The sequence below is a fragment of the Notolepis coatsorum genome, assembly GCF_963971535.1.
Source record: "Notolepis coatsorum genome assembly, chromosome: 1".
Classification (NCBI taxonomy): Eukaryota; Metazoa; Chordata; class Actinopteri; order Aulopiformes; family Paralepididae; genus Notolepis; species Notolepis coatsorum.
Window position 1 is genome coordinate 296,648,322 of NC_140165.1, and position 21,395 is coordinate 296,669,716.

At 44.7% G+C, this 21,395-nt stretch overlaps 2 protein-coding genes across 2 annotated transcripts in view; one reads left to right on the plus strand and one right to left on the minus strand.

Annotated features, from left to right (window-relative positions):
- The window catches only part of LOC311225271 (neurobeachin-like), a gene marked incomplete at its 5' end in the record, with an annotated part of 544,672 nt that overhangs the window by 55,574 nt on the left and 467,703 nt on the right, over positions 1 to 21,395 (minus strand). The window contains 2 exon segments of the mRNA XM_084310493.1: positions 14,684 to 14,827; positions 17,378 to 17,514. Coding sequence (XP_084166619.1) covers positions 14,684 to 14,827; positions 17,378 to 17,514 — 281 coding nt within the window.
- mab21l1 (mab-21-like 1) lies at positions 14,286 to 16,589 on the plus strand. The gene has a single exon (XM_084326334.1). The coding sequence runs from the start codon at positions 14,595 to 14,597 to the stop codon at positions 15,672 to 15,674; it is 1,080 nt and encodes a 359-aa protein (XP_084182460.1). The 5' UTR covers positions 14,286 to 14,594; the 3' UTR covers positions 15,675 to 16,589.

Below are 21,395 nucleotides of genomic sequence, written 5' to 3' on the forward strand. Positions count from 1 at the left end.
GCCTTTCTTCTCCCCAGCTTTTCAGAACGGATTAAGCTATGAAAACTCAGAAATTACTAAAGCACCTATTAGGCATTATGCTCTCCCCTTTATTCTCTCTCCCTTTGAAAGCCTCTGAATTGTGCCTCGGCATTCACTACCCTTCACACACACAGAAAAGGTTATTGTTTGCACGCTTGGTGGAACACAATGATGTTTTTTCTTTATATATATATAAAAAATGTGTGATGTAAAACACACATTTCCACCTTAAAGGGGCACTTCATCACCAAAAGAAACAAAGATGATTCATTTTTGCACATAATCTCACACTCACCATGTCCAAAAAACTCAGTTAACAGTTTTGTACACATTGATTTAGTTTGACAGTTATTGAGAGTAAATGAGTTTGAATCTCACAGACACACACATCCAAAAACCCTATAAACAGTTTTGCACACATCCATTTAGTTTGACATTTATTGAGAGTAAATGAGTTTGAATATGGCCACCGGTGATGTCATCTGGACATGGAATACTGTTGTGTTAATTACAGCACCATGAAATAGCAATACCTTGTCTTAAAGAGACTGCTGCCTTATTATTTCATAGAGCTGTAATTAACACACACAGGGATTCAATGTTCCCAATGGCATCACCGGTGGCCATATTCAAACTCGTTAACTCTCAATAACTGTCAAACTAAATTGAATGTGTACAAAACTGTTTCGTTTTTTTGGACGTGTGTGGGATGATGCGCAAAATAAACAAGCATCGTTTCTTTTTTGTGAAGTGCCCCTTTAACTATAAGGGGGGGGGGTAATGTAAAGGCATCCCCACGCATTGTAAATAAAACAGGTCAATACTGTCCTATTCTACATAAAACATGTAACTGTATCAAAATAAGCAATCGAACCTTTGTAGCTCTACAGTGATCCCATATCAAGTCAAATTGAATGTTTTGACGGGTCCTACTAGACCTCTGGTTGTGTGGTGTGTGTGTGTGTGTGTTATGACAGAGGCCGTAGTACCAATGGCAGTTTGTTGAAAGCCTCCGAGGGTGTTTCCACAGTGGTGAAGGGCCACTAAGGCTGGGGCTCTCTCTCTCAGGCTCTCTGCACCTCTCTCAGGGCGGCGTTCAAAAGGAGCGCCGGGAGTGCGTGAATTGTAATTATAGCTCCTAACAGGATTCAAGAGGGCCCGAGCGGTGGCACTGGAGAACCAGGTCGTGTGGAGTTAAAACGGCTGTCAGACGCTCAAAGATCCCCAGCATGTGAACCGGCAACACAAAGACGGGCCATATCCACTTCCAGGAACCTCTAATATACCCACTCTCTCTCTCTCTCTCTCTCTCACACGGAGAGAGAGAGAGATTAAAGATCAGATATGGCCCTTTTAATGCACCCCATTCACCCAAAGTTCACAACTACGTAAGTCATTATGCGTTTTCGGCCACACCACATCCCGAGCTTTTCGAGAAGGGGTTTAAATCTATTCTGTATAAAATACGGGACATATAGGGACTTGAAGACATAATGGACACCGGCTAGTGTGAGTTATGTTAAATCGACCAAAATAAGTACTCTGTATTCCTGGCTTGAATGAACCGTACAGTGGTAGAACACGTGGAATGCTGACACAGCAACGCCGTTCAAAGAGTCAGAAACGATCTGACGCCTTTCGGCAATATGCAATAATCCACGCTAACTTTTCCCTAGCATACATGTAAAATACAAAATGCATGAACGGAAAATGAGTTAGGTATATTTTTATTTGGCGGCAAGAAAATATGTGAGTTCACAGACACACACACACACACACATGCACACATAGAAAAGAGCATGCGAGTGCGAGTGTGCACACACAGCAGGCGCACACACAAACACACACTTAGCGAGCACACACACCATCCCGATAAATGGGGTAAGCGGGTGAGAGGACCGGGCACAGAGCAGGTAACAAGTGCCACCTGAGTAGCAACCAAACCAACCACACCACAGCGTCCCCGCGTCCCCCCCCCCCCCAAGGGGGCTAATGGAACAATGGAACACACCGTTTGTGGTCCCCTGACAGTTTCAATGACTCAACAGGGCACAAGCCTACCCCCCGCCCCCCCCCTACTAAACACTGAACACCCCAGCCTTCAGCAGGGCCCTAACCAACCCCAGCGTCCCCCCCGTCCCCCCCCCCAATAGCACCAAAAGCCCCAACCTTCAGCGTGAAGCCTCCTATATATGACCCATATTAAACTACTAATAGGATTGAGAGCCGCTCGGGAAAAGAAAAAATTCAACCATAGTTCATTCAACCGGGATTTTCTTTGGCATTCCTTCCAGCAGTTTGCGTCCTCAACAATAACATTCAAGATACGAGCGGCTGAAAACGTTTCACTTTAAAAAAAAAACGCCGCCAAGGAATCCCCCCCCCCCCCCCAAAAGAGAACGGGGAGCATAGGCAAAACCTTTTTCTCACCAAGGCAAAAGGGGCGGGGGGGGGGGGGGGGGGGGGGGGCTATTTGATTTTCACAGGGTGCCAAGTGACGGACTGAAACAAAGCCCGGCGGTGGCCATTGTGGAGCCTTTCACCGCCGTAATGGTCTTAAAGTGGATACAAGCAGGGTCCCATTCAGAGGTGACCGGGCCGCTCGGCGCTCCTCTCCACGTCTTAAAAAAAAGACCAAACTCCACGCCGGGCGCAGAACTCGGAGAGGTCAACCGGTCGGCCGGGAGGGAGGGAGGGGCCGAGTTCGCTCCTTCCAACGCCGACCAGTCACTCTCTCCCCCCACGTGATGCGACTTCCTCGTCGACGCGTTTGCAGCACTAATTATATAGGGAATAAATACCGCCGCAACAACAACATCAATCACGTTCATTACGGAAAATGGCGTAATGACAATAATTACAATAATATCTCATTAAGGGAGAGAGAATGAGAGACGGGGGAGAATTAATAGCAGACAGGTGTACGACACACCGCAATTATGGAAACCTGAAATTAGTTCATCGCCTCCAGGCAAATAGAGGAAAAAGAAAAAGGCTGTGAGTGAGCAAGGGAGTGTGGAGTGTGTGTGTGTGTGTGTGTGCCCATGTGTGTGTGTGTGTTTGTGTGTGTGCATGTGTACAGTATATGTGTGTGTAAGCGTGTAAAACCGGGGATGGGAGAGAGAGGGAGTGATAGAGAGAGAGAAAGAGAAAGAGAGAGATAGGGAAGGAGGGATAAAAAAAAGGAATTGCAAATAAGCAAACAAACATGTCTTAAATGTGTAAATTAGAGAGAAAAGTAAGAGAGAAAAGCAGCTTTTCCCCCGCAGGAGGACTCAGATGAGAGGCGCGCAGCCAGACGTGATCAAGGGGTGCCGTGGAGCGCTGCGGCAGGCGTCAAGACCGGCACTCAGCCCGCGAGTGGCAGCTTCTCCTTTTCCAGTCAATCATTCATTACGGAGCCAAGTGCTGCGGAGGAGGGCCATCTCTTTTTGACCTATCATATTACTGCTTCTGTAAACGCCTAATCCACCGACCCCCTCCCCCCCCACCCCACCACCCCTTTTCCGCTGGATGTGTCAGCGGTGAGTCGATGCTGCTCTCTCGCCCCGGCTGCCGCTGTGGCACCCCCCACACCCCCCCTCGCAGGTCCTGCCCCGAGACCCCGAGCGAAGACACTTCCTAATGAAATCGTTTGAAATTTAACAAGGTAGAACGGCCACGACTCTATCATCGGTTGTTTTGGGCCGCGTTTTTTTTCTCCCGCCAGTTTATTTTTATAAACATTCTCTTCTTCAAAACAAATTATAATCACATTTCCTCAACTTTCCCCTTCTTTGTCTTTCTGTGACCTCATTCCCAATTCTAGGGAAAAGACACTAAATAAGTCAGGGCATATAGCTGCTCAATCTTTCATTCCGGGGCGGTGGGGGGTGGGGGGGGCAGCAGGACGGCTCTCCTCCTCCTAGCCCCGGGCTGTTCCTGAGCAGGTGAACGCCTGGAGGCAGGAAACTGCGTATATCAGCACCTCCTCCTCGTCCATCATGACTCTTTCATGGGGAGCCGGAGCGTCTCTCTAATGGAGTCCAGCGAGATGAGTCCTCTAATGAGAACGACAGACGACGGCCCAGCGTGAGGAGACAAACACTCGCATACATCTTCCACCGACGGCGCCAATCGGGAGTCGGGGGCCCGCGCCGTGAAACGTTGTTATCTCAGGTAAACAAAGGAGTCGCTTGCGCTGGCTGCGTTGTCGGGGGGTGGGGCTCATGTCGGAGCCTGGGCGTTGGTGAATATCTAACTAGAAAAATGGAAGGAACCGCTAGTTCGATCGGCTTCACACTCTGCGCGTGTACCGCTGAGGGCCCGAGTGAGAGGAAGTGTCGAGTGTGAAGTTGATGAGCGATTCTTGACAAAGCTGCAGCCAGCATTACTTGGGGGGGGGGGGGGGCAAGTGATCGGCCTATCCCAAAAAGGGCACATGTTCCAAACAGGCGGGTTAGAACGTGGCACCGGCGCTAGCAGTAAATATGCTGGAGGACCAAGACTCTGCACACGGATCTCCCAAGAAGAGAAGAAACAAGACGACGTGAGAGTGAATAGCAGGCACGCGCACGTGTGTCACGCACACACACAAGTGTGTGGGATGGAGCGCACCCTGGCACGCACACACACATGTACACACACTCAGGGTACCTTAATACATACACACATGCACGTACACATGCGCACACATGTACACACACACACTCAGGGCACTTTAATACATACACACATGCACGTACACACGCACACACAAATGCACACACACACACACAGAAACACAAACACGTGTGCATGAGCACACACACACACACACACACACACACACACACACACACACACACACACACACACACACACACACACACACACACACACACACACACACACAGAGCCAATTTAAGTTGACAGATACAGATATAGCAGATAGTCTAGAAAGTGACAGACAGTTGTTATTTATGATGGCTCTGAGGTGAGTTGAACGTGACACTGTCACAACACAACTTTTCCACATGAGTGAAGACCAACAAAGTTAATATTCTTCATGTTAAAATAACATGACACACAAGTGCCCCCCCCCCCCCCCCCCCCCCAGAGAGGATCTCAAAACATTCACATTTGTAAAAGAAACAAAAAAAAACACATCGTTTAAACTTATGTCATATGGCCGTGGACACACCTTCCGCATAACGCGGATTGAGCGATGTTAATTACCGTATAAAATAAGCAATTGGCATCCAGCCCCATATGTCCCACTTTTCCAGAGGGGAGAAGATGGAAATGAGGTGGGCTAGATTTGATTGTGGCGTGCCTTCCCCGTCTGTGCTCCACATTGTGTGGCTTTTTGCCGGTAACAGGCTAATATTCAGCGCGGCTCAGCGCAACCAGAACTATCAAAGTAGACAAAATGTCTCTGCTGCCATCTTTGTCTAGCATCCGCTCAGGTGAGCCTCCCCTCTCCCTCTTTCTCTCTCTCTATCTCTCTCTCTCTCTCCTCTCTCTCTCTCCTCTCTCTCTCTCTCTCTTCTCTCTCTCCATTCCTCTTCACCTCCCCTCTTCTCCCCTCGCTCTTGAAGAGAGAGAGGGAAGGGCGACAGCAGCATAAAATGGTGGCGTGCAAATGTGCCTTCCATGTGGCAGCGACAGTGGGGGGGCGGGGAGTGGGTGTGTGTGTGTGTGTGTGGGGGGGGGGGGGGGGGGTAAAGCCGGGCCAGGCCGAGGCCAGAGCTATAGCAGCAGTGTGTTGTGCTGTTGCTTTGAACAAGCTGGATAGTCGCCACGGCGGATCAGCGGCCGCCCGATGAGACACCAGCGGGTTACAGACAAAAGCAGCTCAACGGCAACATCAAGGCACAAGATCCGTCCGTGTCCTCCCACAGCAGACAGCCCTGTGTCCACAGTCTGCTCCCGGCACCAACACATCACCGTTTCTCTCCGATTCATTCAAGGACATGGAGTGTTTTCACCGTTATCACGTCACACTGAAACAGCTGATATTTAAAAAGGTAGGATGTGGTAAAAAACAAAAAAAACAAAGAGCTTTACAGGAATCTAAAAGTTAATTCACGGCATGTAGTATAGTATAGTAAGTTTACTGGATGAAAGTAGCAAACAAAGCTTCGACTTCGCCCACGTTCTTCTTCTTGGGGAGTGTCGGTTAACCCTGCGCTCCCGGGGGACGACGAAAGCCGCGGGACATAAATCATGGAGTGAAACAAGGCAGACTCCTCCGTTTCATTAATGGAAATGATCTGTCAATATGCTGGAGTCAATTCACACGTGTCAGCTGGGCTCGGCGCACAATGGGCCGGCCGACTTATGAACTCCCGGCACCACTCTGGCGAGTCCATAAAACAACTGGCAAGGCCACTGGGGAGCCCCCCCCCCCCCGCCCCCTTCAACCCCACCCCCCAAGACACCACCCTCTTGCAAAGACCACCAGATGACACAGATGGGGCGAACCCAAACAAAGAGGAGGCTCCCTTTGTACAAAGTGGGACCCCTTTCAAAAGCCATTCATGCAACAAATTGAGGAAATCTGGCCCTGCAACACTCTTTTTTTTGCTCTTTTATTAGTGTGAGCCTTACGTCACAGTAAGTGAAATCAGATTGATGGCTTTCTGCTACAAAAGGTGCTTAAAATAAAGCACACTTTTTTTGGGGGGGGGGGGGGTGGGTGACAACAAAAAAAGATAAACTGTTAAAGCCACGTAAAGGTTTGGGGTTAACGAAACAGAAGATGTCAGTACTTTCCGCGGTGCGCTTCACTCTCTCTTGAATACTAATGACCTAAATATCAACTAAAGCTAACGAGGGGAAAACTCCACGCACAAAGATGATTCCGGTACATTGCCGACGTCTCTCTAGTGTTGACGGATTGTTCCGGATAAATATATAGTGCCCAGAACGTCAATCGTGACAAATATCCATCGTGAAATCATTGGTGAACGTTCCCAGCGACATGGATCTTGACATAGCAGGTAAAGGATGAGTTCATTATAGGCGATGTTTTCCCTTCACCGAGAAGAGCAAAGAGAAAGTAACAATCTGAGTAATGCTGCGTCTGATTCATAGAAACACATGAGCGACGTCATACGATCATACGACGATCACAGTCGGTACTGTGGGCCGCGCTTCTCCACATAAACACTGAACAACGACGTCCAACCTGAATTCTTCATTTCATATTCATTCAATCTTGCTTTAATCTCGAAAGATCATTGAGATCTTACAACGAGCGCATGTGTGAGCTTGAATTTCGATAACCGAACATTCTAATTTCTATGTAAACAATGGCTACCGCTCGGTGAAATCGTTTTTTTTTTGGGAGCGATTCCTCCAGTGAACGCTACCTTAAATCATTACCATGGTTTATTTTCACGTTAGGGCTTTGCTATTGCACACACAACATTTCCACTATACGGCCCTCTCTCTCTCTCTCTCTCTCTCTCTCTCTCTCTCTCTCTCTCTCTCTCTACTCTTCTCCACACACTCACTCTAAGCTGCACTCTTGGTGGTGCTGCATGCTGCTGCTGCTGCTGCTGCAATCTGCATAGAGAGACATTTGTCATCATTAGCCCTGCTCTGACAGTTGGCACCCTGCATCTCAGATCTTGAAGACTGGCAATTATGAACCCTTCATCCCTTATTTGGGTAACATGGCCTAATTACATCACGGGCCCCACCACCAGCATTTCATTACTGCAGCAGCCCCCCAAAAACCTAGATGATCCTTTGTAATCTCTTCGCCGTTACATTTTGTTTTGTCGTTTGCTTGTGTGCGTCCCCTCTCTCGCCTGCGTCACGCGGCACGAAGGGAGGCAAAGGCCTGTTCAATTAAGCCGATATTCTCTATGACTTATTGGACACCGGGGCCGCGGTGGAGATTACCGGGACACGTATCATGGGGTCAGTGGGTAGATGATTACGGTGCCCACCTTTAGATGCCAGACGTCTCTCCCAGACATTAAGATTAATCACACATGTGGCGCCGGCCCATCGTTGCCTCTCGCATCAGGACAAGATGGAGGACAAAAGCGGGCCATCTTTCCTCCCGGAAAGACCTACCCGCCGAGCGGCGAGTGTATAAACGAACTAAGTCAATTATCCTGAGCGAGAAAGAAAACCGTTAAGCCTTCGCGGTTTCTCTACAGAACAACAGGAATACACAAACGGATAAGGGGATAATAAGGCCGGGCGCATTACTGCTCCAGTCTCTCCGCCATAAACAATGTTTAGCCGCGTGGCATGTAAAACTAAATAAAGTGTTTAACTGAGAGGGACTAAAGAGGGGGGGGGGGGACGCTGGCGCAGCACTTTATGAACACCTCGCCATGGGGATAATCTGTGAAAGTACAGTGATCACAATGTTATCCTGGATACCCTGGTTATGAAGCTTACAACACCATTCTTTCCCCTGAAGTGTTATTTTTTTTGGGGGGGGGGGGGCAAATAAGACCAGAACTGTATTAATGCTAAACCGATGCAAATACATGCATGTAATCCATCAGGGAGCCTGACAGGCATGCCATATTGAGAAGGGGAGGGGGTGAAGGGCCAAACAAGGCTGCAACAATCAATTCGTTCTCATAATTTACACTTTAGTCTCCTCGCCTTTTTCCTGCAAGAGATACATCATGGGAGATAAGTTTGGTTTGTCTCGTGGGTGTGATTGGGAGCGCGTACGGGGCCTGTCTGGTTGATCACCAGAGGGTCTCCTGGAGCCCGGGGCGGTGTTGTCCATGGGTTCCTGATGCTGCTAGTCCTAACACACAGCGGAGAAGAACAAATGAACGGACAGAATCCGCAGGGGGGTGGGGGGGGGGGGGGAGATAAATTAGCTGGCTTCCCCACAGAGTCACCATATTGCTTGGAATAATAATGTTCTGATTATTAAAAAAAAAAAAACAATTTAATTTTAGGACTAAATGAAATTGTAGAAAAGAAATGTGTCAGAAATGAGAAGCTCTATCCCCGGAGATTAAAGTATATTATTTTTCACAGCGTGAGAGCCGGCGCTGATCTCACACTTGTGAAGTGACACTCTTCCTAATCTGATTTCTGCAGGAAGATTCCACTCCATTAGTGCCACTATAATCTGCCCATTGACTTGGTAACTAGCTAGGAAACTCCAGTTGGATGGGAGTACTGTACGTCTCCGGAAATCAGATGGAATAACGCGTAGACCTTATTTTGTTCATGTGTAATAGGATTATTAATAGAGCAAAATACTATATATCATTATCCCCAATGAATAGACTCTTGTTAGTATAAACAATTTTTTTTTAAAGGGGTTACATAATGGGGTTGCCTAAGTACAGTATTATTACAAAAAAAGCTTAGTTTAAAAAGGTTAAAGAACATTTTTATTAAAAAAACGATGCATTGTGAGTCTCGTACATCAAATATAAAAGAACAAAATAAATAATTAAATAAATACAGACACTTCACTGGCAGCGTCTCAGAGGTCAACGGGAACAGATAAACATTTATCTTTGTAGAGAGTCGCTTTCCAAACTGTTTCTCTGGGGACCCACATTTTCTGAAGAAATGTTACAGACTTAATTTCGCAAGCTATTTTGTGGACTACTCTAGTATTTACTCTTCAGCTACTAACAGCCCACTTTATTTATTACACCTATCTTACATTGGCAAAGACTTAACATAATATAAGCAGCAGCATTTGGAATTACAGTAACTCCTCCAGAATAATGTGAGCATTACATTGGGTCCCCACCCAGGACTTTGGAGAACATTATTCCAAGAGTCTTGTGGCACAGCCAAAAACTGCTAACTCTATGCTCTTGGGATTACAGTAGCATTACGGAGAATAATGATAAAAACATGAAGGAGCGTGTCGTTTAAACAGCACAGCCGCCGTCTATAAGAAACACTGGAGACGGTAAGCCTTCGCTTTAGTCCAGAAATCAGAATTCCATTTCATTTCAATAATAGTAGCCGTTGAATAAACTATCCATAAAACAGCAGGTAATAACATCCACGGAAGACTTTGGGATACACATTCCTCATCTACGGCATACCATAGCAGTACATGGAATATCAATATGAGTCACTCAGAACACGAGTGGTGTCATTATAGAGCCATTCCAGCTATCAGACTAGAACCACTGACCCCAGACCAGGCCATGCTGACAGGGGGATCAGTCTTGCCAGAAGAAAGGGAAAAGAGAAAAAAATTATGAGGGGGGAAAAAAATGAATAAGTGTGGAGGAGGTTTTTCAGGCTTGTGAAACAAAGAGCCCTTCAAAAACCAGGGTCACATGCTCGGGCCAAATTAGGAGAGCCAGAAAGTCATTGTATTGATTTACACAATCATGCATGTATTTCGCTGGGTCAAAAATAGGCCTGTGGATAGAATCATGGCCTCATATATCACACACGAGAGAGGGGCTCTGGTATAGCTTGGCGGGGACGGTGAAGCAACGCTACAGAGGCTGCAGTGTTGCAACGGCGAAGATATGGATAAGAAGACCTGGGTTGTCTGAGGCCAGACCTGACAACTGCACAGAGCCGAGGCTCAAGAGGGCAGGTTGAGTTACTGTAGCCACATGCTATAGATTAGGAGGTGATAATCCCAATGAAAATCTCCCCCACCCCCTCCTTCTATCACGCACACAGGGACGGGCCAAAGGACTGGACGACTAACTCGGGAGGTGCAACTGGATTTTTTAGAGATATCGAGGACTTTGGAGTGAGGTTCGTCTGAAGTGGGGCTATAATAGTCTGGTTTCAATAAAAGCCAAGTACCTGCTGGGCCACAGAGAGTGGGGAGAGTGTCAGACTGACTGAGATGGAAAAGGTTTGGGGCTGCGATACCTCTCACCACATGCAACCCTCTAAGAGTCTGCTTGATATTCCCACAAAATGTGTCCGAAAGAATTCAAAAAGGTTTTTTATCAATCCTCAAATTCACATTTGTGAATGATTACACAGGCCTTAAAGATCCAGCACGGTGGAAATTGTGTTTTTCAATCTTGTTGCCTTATTTTAACAGAGGGTTGATGTAAAATTGCCAAACATTTTAGAACTGTTGTTATTGTTGTTGTTGTTGTGAAAATTATGACTAAAGTTATTTGATCTCCATCCCCCTGGATATCAACTAAATCAAACCATTTCAGATATAACATTTTTATAATTATAAAAAATTATGATGATAGGGGCGGCCGGGTAGCACAGCGGACTAAGCGTCTGTCTACCACCGCAGATACACTGGTATCGAATCCGGCTGTCAGCGGTGCCTCCGCTGGTGTCAGCGGGAGGGAAGCCGGTGGGTGGTAATCTGGTCGTTGTAAACAGCGACTCCTACAGGTCGGTCAGGGCGCCTGCACAGCGAGGGAGGGAAATGGTGAAGGTAGTGTGCCCTCCCACGCGTTACACTCACCCAATGAGAGTCCACGCTGTCAGGTGAAAAGAGGCTGCTGGCTGTCTCCTATGTATTGGAGGAAGCATGTGATAGACTTCAGGGCTCCCTAGACCGACCAGTGGGGGGCACATGCGCGCAACGTCCAGGAAGGGGAGGGGGGAATTGGCATAACGACTAAATTGGGATGGGAGGAAAATACAGAAAAACTGGAGGAGAAAAAGTGGATCAAAAATAAAATAATTATGATGATAATAAAACTGACCTTCTTATTATGTACTTTGCTACTATGTCTAATATCTATGTACTATCCCTATACTATTACCAACTATGCTATGTCTATACTAATATGCACTTGAGTGTATAGCACTCAAGTTCGACACTGCTAGACGAACAACACCATACTGACCCTCGGCTGCCAGAGTCGTACCCCTCCTGCTGACTTGTTGTACACAATGCGTAAGTCGCTTTGGATAAAAGTGTCAGCTATAAATGACTAAATGTAAATGTAAATGTAAAGATATCCAGTCTGCTTCCCCGGAGAGATGACATAATCTATCCGGGTTACTCTGATTGCACGTCGGTCAGTTGTGTCAGTCGCATGGCCCACTTTGAATGAACAGAGAGAGGCCACGCTCCCTCCCCTCCCCGTACTGAGAGTTGGCTGTGTGCTCAGAGACGGTTCACTATCAGTCATATAACAAACCAAATGATACACATCTGAAGCTGGAGAAAGGGACACTCCTGACATTATAGCGTTCCACAATACGCTGTTTTCTGACTGAATTAACATCATTACACTGGATCATTAAGTTAAAAGTTTTGTGTGACAATAAAACCTATAGAACACTGTCCCCCACATTGTGATTCCATCTGCAATCTCTGCCTGGTAACAGCGTTATCAATCGCTGTGTGTATGGTTGCCAAGCTGCTGCACTGGCAGTGGCTGAGACAGGCTGGGATGATAATAGGAGTCACCTATCTATCAGTCCCCCCCCCCCCGTTTGCTCCCTCCACCACCCGCTCAGCCACATCCATGTAACTCTCCTTGGGAGTGACGGGACTGCAGTCTGCCCTCATAATGTCTGGCTTCATGCAGTTCTGACTACAGCAGCGATGAGTGTAAATGCCTTTGTGTTCCTTATCTGATCCCTGTTACATTATCTTTTTGAAGTCCTCTTCAAAGCTCTGCACTGTATACTTCTGAAATGGAATGCCAGTGCAATAATGAGAGCCAGAGATGGTTTGGTATGGGAGGTGGGGGTGGGGGTGGGGGGGGGGGGCAGGATCTCTTTTGTTTTGAGTCTGTATATCTGTCAACCTAACGGTGCAGTAGTGCATTAAAAAATGCACTACTAATGAAGTAATGGCTTGTGTAGGAAATGATCAACCATTCATTTTAATAATCTCTTCTACACAAGAATGAATATCCCTTCGTTTTTTCTTATTTAGATTTCCTACATTTTCCACATAAAATTCGAATTATGTATTTATTTATCTTATCGTCAGCTGCTATTACTATTATTATTATTATTATTATCATCATCAGTGTTGTTGTTGTTGTTGTCATTAATTCATAATGATTTGTAAATACCCATTAGAATAAGCAGTATGTTATCATCATTATAATCAAGTCATCAATGTTGTTCGTAATAATATTAAGTATGTTATCATTTCATATTGTAACTATCTGCATGATAAAACATTGAAGGATAAAATAACCAAAGTCAATTACAGATTCACATGAGTCTATAGTTTTATTTAGAAATTGAGCTCAATACGCCACATTTATTAAAATACATAACTATCGTAAATAGTTCAGAGCAGGCCAAAGTTTTAAAGCAAAGCTATCAAAAAAAGGAATGAAAATAAATCACAATTAACGAAATGAATCCTCCGAATTCGTATAATTTTTGTGTTGTGGGAAAATATTGACCCAAGAATTATGTCTAATGCTCCTAATAATCTTCCCATTTACATAACAAACACAAATATTGGAACGTTCAACATTTAGCCTATAGGCTAAATAAATAAAGTAATCTTCCATCACACACGTGGTAATTAATATACAGGCCATCTTCACCAACTCATTACATTCAAAATGTTTCTCTTTTAAACATGTGCATAGCCTATCCATAACATACTACATTGACCAATAGAGGCCTATATAGCTATAGGTTGGCCAAATCGAGATAATTTTGGTGGTCAAATGACGACTTCCACAAATATGATTATAGCATATCATGCACGCATTGTGACAAAGACGTTCAAATACACAAACAAAAGTCTCACCCATCAGTCAACCAATATAAAGGACATTTTGAGTTAACTAGGCTAGCCTATATACATCCATAACCCGACTAAGCCTGTCCCTAAACCTGCCATACGTGTCTAATGGAGCAGCTTATTGAACATGGATTATACCTAATAACGCACGACTCAAATAAGAAAAACATAATAATAATCAAATAAAAACGAGAAAAAATTAGGTCAAATGTTTTATTCTCAAAAGGAAAATAGGCCTTCAGCTATTCTACATCCACCTACTGTATCCTATTATGATTCAAAGACTTAAAAGCGTCAAATAGAGTCCATTATAAGCACGCAGGGGGAAAAAGGCACGCTTTCCTAGCTCTCTCCAAATCCGTAGGTGTATTTCCGCTCCTCAATAATATACTACTACCTTTACTATTACTTGTATATAAATATAAATCCCCGGGATTAATTTGTTGTCGATCAACTGGAGGCGGTGACGCATCGGACAGCGATTGGACACCTCGTTCCAACCCCTCCCTTATAGTTCCACGAGTGTGTGTGAGCCTGTGCAGCCTGCTCCAGCGCACACTCTACACTGCGCGTGTAATGCGGACTCTCCGCCGAATATACAGTGATTACAGGCAACAAAATACGCAAGAATATTTTACTACTGAGCTTTACGAGACGAAATGTACTTTTGATTATACTGGCAATTCCGAGGACTCGCCCTGCAGCAGTTTATGCAAGGCATACGTTTATGGTTTAACCGCGGGTGCTATTATTACGCATGTGCTCTGAGCACAACTAGGGGACAGTTGTCTTATTAATAGAGACCTTTTTTTCTTTTTAAAAAGCGGTCCTTTATTCTCTAAAATTGGCTCCCATACAAACAGCCGCGTTGGATCCCTCGGCGTACTGCGAGACTCCGGTGTACAACCCGGATCTCTGCCCGAACATGATCGCCGCGCAGGCGAAGTTGGTGTATCACCTCAACAAATACTACAACGAGAAATGCCAGTCTCGCAAAGCGGCGATCTCCAAGACCATCCGGGAGGTGTGCAAGGTGGTGTCCGACGTGCTGAAGGAGGTGGAGGTGCAGGAGCCGCGCTTCATCAGCTCCCTCAGCGAGATGGACAACCGCTTCGAGGGCCTGGAGGTCATCTCGCCCACCGAGTTCGAGGTGGTGCTCTATCTCAACCAGATGGGGGTGTTCAACTTCGTGGACGACGGCTCTCTGCCCGGCTGCGCGGTGCTCAAGCTCAGCGACGGCCGCAAGAGGAGCATGTCTCTCTGGGTGGAGTTCATCACCGCCTCCGGGTACCTCTCCGCGCGCAAGATCCGCTCCCGGTTCCAGACGCTGGTGGCGCAGGCGGTGGATAAGTGCAGCTACCGGGACGTGGTGAAGATGATCGCCGACACCAGTGAGGTGAAGTTACGCATAAGAGACCGATACATCGTGCAGATCACACCCGCGTTCAAGTGCACCGGGATATGGCCGAGGAGCGCCGCGCACTGGCCCCTGCCGCACATCCCCTGGCCGGGACCGAACCGGGTGGCGGAGGTCAAGGCGGAGGGGTTCAACCTTTTATCCAAAGAGTGCTACTCGTTGAACGGCAAGCAGAGCTCCGCGGAGAGCGACGCCTGGGTGTTGCAGTTCGGCGAGGCCGAGAACCGGCTGCTCATGGGCGGGTGCAGGAAGAAGGCGCTCTCCGTCCTGAAGACATTACGCGACCGTCACCTTGAACTCCCCGGACAGCCGCTCAACAACTATCATATGAAGACTTTGGTTTCGTACGAGTGCGAGAAACATCCGCGCGAGTCCGACTGGGATGAGAACAACCTCGGCGATCGCCTGAACGGGATTCTATTGCAGCTTATTTCGTGTTTGCAGTGCAGAAGGTGCCCCCATTATTTCTTGCCCAATTTAGACCTTTTTCAGGGGAAACCTCACTCGTCTCTCGAGAACGCTGCCAAGCAGACCTGGCGACTGGCGAGAGAAATACTGACCAACCCCAAAAGCTTGGAGAAACTCTGAGGTAAAAGGAAAATAAGTGTGTGTTAATTCACCTCGTCTTAAAAATGGTGGGGAAGAGGCCTAACGATGTTTAATCAGGAGCTAATAGGCTACATGGACAGAAGAAAAAGAAAATCACTGCAGTTCTATTTTCACGGTCTTGTGAAATGTGACTCTGTTGTTCAGTATTCTTTGGCCTAACATATTCCAAGATGATTTTTTATGACACTTTGTCACCATTATCCATTTCCCCCCGGTGTCATTATTTAGGAGCAAAGTTAAAGCTATCATTAATCAAAAACAAAAACAAAAAAATATCCCACCACAGTGACAGTGGCTTCTTCTTGTTCTCTCCACACGGTTGCCTAAATCGTTTATTTCCTTAAATGCTTTAAAATAAAGCCCCGTGACAAGCCTTGAAAAAAAAAAGCAACTGTACATTTTATACTGTAAATACATTCATAGATTGTGATTCCAGTGGTCTGAAATTGTGAATGTTGTTCTGTGACACGTACATAGGTTTCCACCTGTTTTCTTTTTTTTAAATCTACTCCTGAACTATTTTTATCTGGTAGAAAAGTTATTAATTTATACTTGCATCAGTGGTGGTCTGATTCATCTGTTTTCAATGGACATTTTTCTAATTTTGGAAGTTTACATTTTGATGGTAGGCCTAAACATTTTGTCACATTTTAAAAACATTCCATAACATTACTTGAATTCTTATTTAAAGTACTCGATCATTTTGTTGTTTTCTATACCTTGCATAGGTCAATTGAAAAGAAGAAAATATAGTCTATAGTATATATATATACATATATATATATTACAGTCTAATTGAAAAAAAAAGAATGCACTTGAAATACACTGGATTATAACATCTGTGATCTGATTTTTTTTTTTAATTTCTGTCTTTGATTTAATTTAAAGAGTTAATAAAACAAGCTGTTCTATATTTGTGTCCTATATGCGTCATTAAATGTGATTTGGCGATAGCGGAACAGGCCTTACGACATACACAAAGAATATGATAAATACATAATTAAATAATTGTTGGGTATATAGATCTTGAATTATGTAATTGATTTGTCTAAATACGTGTCATTCATTTGATCGGATTGGTCGTCTAAATACCGTTTGAGAAAAATACAGAAAATATAAAAAATCTAACAAAATGTTGAACGTGACACAACCGCAAAATCAGCTACTATATTGTTGTGTGAAATGTTAAATGTTGTTGAAATACAGCTTTAAAAAGAACAGGCATAAAACCTAAACAATTAGAAAACACACTGGAGACAACGTCATTAAGTCACGGATAAGCCCGCGTGTGTGTATGAGTGTATGGACATTTTGGACCACTACAATTAAAAAACATGGCTTGTATGACATTAAAAGAAAAAAAGCTCTCAAATGAAAATGCAAGGCGTTATCATTATGCTGACCTACTTAACAACACTGTGCAAAATAGGCAATACACGTTGCTAATGGAACGGGGTTATATAAGCATTTGAAGGAGTCATGCTGGGCAAAGTAGGCCAAGATGCTTCAGTCAGTTTAACAACACAACCTCCTAATTATGGCGATAAGAGTAAACCTTTCAATTACATCAACAAATACCTCTTGAACTAGTGACAGGCTTCTATGTGGCCTATGTACCGTGCGTTTGGGATTAACCCGAATGAGTCAAATAAAAATACAAAATAACGTAAACATCGTCTTACCTTTGAGTCGACCCGTTTGAAGGCAGAGTCCTCCTCGTCCACCTCAAAGTAGATCTCGGTCGTCGTGATGGACAGTGTGCCCCGCGCCACCAGGACCGGGGCCACGAGCTGGGCAGGGGTGCTGAGGACCACGGGGCCTGCAAGACACGACGCCAACGCGACTCATTCATTCATTCACGAAGTAGAGCTTATACAAACCAATACGTTATAACATTTGTTGAGGTCGAATTCGTGAAAACAAAAATTGTGATATTATGGTATTTTTGGTTATAGTTTATAACTCCAATGCAGATGTCAAAGCGAGCCTATGGCCCACTGTTCATGTTGTGCTAAAAGCGCCATGGGTCACATTTATATGCACCCTCCTTTCACGCAAAATAAAACATTTCAAACTCAAATCTTCATTATAAATTGGCCTGGATATCGAGACATACATTTTAGTATTTTCTTTTATTTTTCTCTCTCTTATTTTTCTCTTATTTTTTCTCCACGCAGTCGGCATATTAACTGCTCCACTTAACCTATTCATTAAAAACTGGAGCTACTGGTATTGCATAGCACCTGTATTGATTTATCAGACCTAGAAAACGACGAGAGAAAAAAGTTTGAATTTGAAGTGACAATATCCAGTATTTACAAAGGCTGCAGTCAGTGACCCCTGGTCAGCTGATGTGATCGCAACAGCCCCCCCTTTCTCCATCCTCCATGTTTTAGGATCAGTGTCGCTGTAGCGCACCGTCGTTATATAGCCATTTGTCCTTTCTCATGAAAACACTTGAAATTTGGATATTTATCGATCCTCTAAACTCCAAAGAGCCACTTTAATGTCTAATCAATCTTAATCTACGTTCCTTAGCCAATTATGCCAGACAGTGTTGCAGGAACACAGCAGGATTTTGGTCTCAATTCCCAGAGCGCCCCTCCATCGCTCTTATACAGACTGCACGCAACCGTCACACCGCCTTCATATGGCCTTTTCTCAGCAGTGTGGATGCGTTAATTGCCATATATGCTGTCTGATAGTAAGGAGTTGCACTATATATGATTACAAACCTTATGCGGTGTAAAAATGCAATAACCTCAGTGTAATTTATTGCCTTAGTGTGATAACCAAAAAAGTCCGAAAACAAATACACGATCATGATGATCATAGCGGTTTTTATTGTTATTATTATTTTTTTTGTATTCGACTAAGAGGTTGGCAGTCGACTACGGCTCCTTTCGACCGATTAGTCGACTAATCGACTAATAGGGGTCAGCCCTACTATTATTACATGACGTATTAGCATATTTAAGGCTTAAAGGCCTAATGGTCCTGCATTAATTATTTGAACGATTGAATATTATCACTTTGTCGATTAGACCCCACCATAACATTAGGCTAGCCTCCCACAAAGGAGAACAGGGGCAAATAACCAATTGTACGGTGTCCTGGAGGGGCATATCCAGAGAAAGACACTAGCCTAAAGCATTAAGCCACTATCCATTGCCATGGGCAGGAAGGAAGAGGATTACACTCTAATCCCCTTTGGGATCCTTACATAATTAGGCTGCTATATAGCATTCAAATGTTTACACGAGAATAATAATGAAATTATGGGGCACGTTCTAAGGATTGAAACAGGCTAGTATGTAAGCGCATAATGTTTTTCTTTAAATAATGATATATCCCATAATGAGGACCATTTAATGAAATGTGTACTTTGGTGTAGCAAAGTGGGTACTGCAGATGGCCATGCTGGTATATAGTACACACCATCAATGTGTGTTTCAATGGTAATCGGATGATAGGCGTATATACTATATATTACTGTACACCTGCATTCACAAGTGACCACTATCATTCATTATAGACGTGCGTACAGTAGTATCAACCCAAATTCTGGGTATCTCCAGCTACACTGATTTTGAATGGGTTTTTCCTTTGAGTCACTATAGCAACCCACTTCAGGCCCACAATGCTTTCTGGGGGGAAAGGGCGTTATGAAAATGACAGTGCTCATTCTCTCACTGCTTTCTAAGGAGCAGAACGTGGTCATGTGATTCGCTGTAAGAGCTTAATACAGTGTGTGTGTGTGTGGGGGGGGGGGGGGGGGGCAGTTTACACATAGCCACTTTATTTAAGGCAAGTGATACAAGCAACTAATGATAAGGGAAGGGCTTTTTCTTCTTTATCATATATACAATTCTGTAGTGTTGTTTACTTTTATTTTTATTTACACGCCATACCTCTCAGCATCCCTCCATGTTCTATTTTCAAATCGAGCAGTTCTGTAATCCAGTGGAGCTATTATTAAAATCCCCCATGCTCTGTAAAACCAGCAGAGCAGTCAAATCACAACACTTGCTTGACACAAGAAACACCTATACGGGGAGACTCCTCCGCCCTCTCTCCAGATCGGGATCACAAGTGGACTAAAGACAGGTCAAGCACGGACAGCACTCCTAATGTTTGGGGTGGGGTGGGGTGGGGTGTCTGTAACAGCCCGTTTTACGGTTCTGAAGCGCCACCCTGTTGGCAGAATAGTCGGCAGAAAGAGCCATGTTGATGACAGGGATATAGTGTCCCAGCTCTCTCATTAAAGGTGGTCATGTCTGAGAGCAGATATAGAGAAAACACAAACCAGTATGTCCTGGAGACCGCATCACCCACACACTGTGACAGAGCTCCCCTACTGGTGAGATCAGGAACAACACGCAGCTAACATGAAAAACCCACGACACACACAACATGAAAAGGAGAAGGCGCGATTTCCGAGGTTCCCTGTGTGCATTATTTCTTCGTTCCCTGTCACACAAGGAATGTCCTCGCTGGAGAGGAGTGCTTTTGTGATTCCAAGCAAAACCGCAGCACGCCATGAACCTCTGAGCCAGATTTCATCTGACAGGGTTTCGCATGGTTCTCACAATAAGGTGAGAGCGTGGTCGTGTTGATTGGCAGTGCTGGGTGAATCTCGACTGATAGGGGCATGGGGTAACAGCGTGGGTTACTTGACGGGCTGCTGGCTGGGGGAGCAGGAGGGGCGCTGGTCTCCCCCCCCCCCCCGGAGGCTCATTTTCTGTGACCCTGCTGAGGACATCTCTGCTCATTTGTCTCCCTTTCCATGTCAACACGACTGTCGTCTGGTGAGCCACCATCTTTGATTAATGAACATAAATACAGCTATAGCAAAGGCTGTAGCTGTAATATTCACACTATTTATGGGCCGGGGTGTAACAGCACATGTAACAGGATTACAGTAATCTGATTAGAAAAAATGGCATATGTGATCCATTATTGCTGTGTGTGTGTGTGTGTGTGTGTGTGTGTGTGTGTGTGTGTGTGTGTGTGTGTGTGTGTGTGTGTGTGTGTTGGATGGGAGAGTAATAATGAAATTACATACTTTTGAGAAATAGATAATTACTTGTCTGATTACTCAAACATGTGGGGCCTTTGGAAGACAAATTCCATATGCTCAGAAAACATCATTTGAAATAATTGTTGTAAGATGAAGAAACTATTCAAAAGTCTGTGTATATAATGTTCAGTTTAAGCGTAACTTAATATTCTACATATTTTGGAAACAAAGTCATCACTAAAAGTGAGTGATGATAATCAGATTATGATTATAAACAGAATCTGGTCATCAGTAAATCTGTAATGGATTGTGAAAGTAACCTTTACAACCATGAATATTACATAAGGAATTAGGAGTTTAAAGTCACTGCGACACACACACAGCTGATAGGCGTTAATATCAGGTATGAGGTGCAAATTTGGTCACAATTATTTGCATCCCTTGCCATTTATTTTTGATAATTCACAGTTACTTCAAAAATAAGGTGGAATAATAAATTATGTAAATAAATAAATAATACTCCACAATTTACAATTATCAACACGTTTATATAATTTAATCTGAAACTATTTAAAATTAGACATATTTCACCCTAGACCAAAAAAAATTTGAAATGTAGGCACTTCATCCTTAGGGAATTGTCTTATCCTGGTGTAATCATGGACTAGTCGTAGCTATAG

Excerpts from the sequence above, each read along its gene's own strand:
- mab21l1 (XM_084326334.1), top strand. The coding sequence starts at position 14,595 with ATGATCGCCGCGCAGGCGAAGTTGGTGTATCACCTCAACAAATACTAC.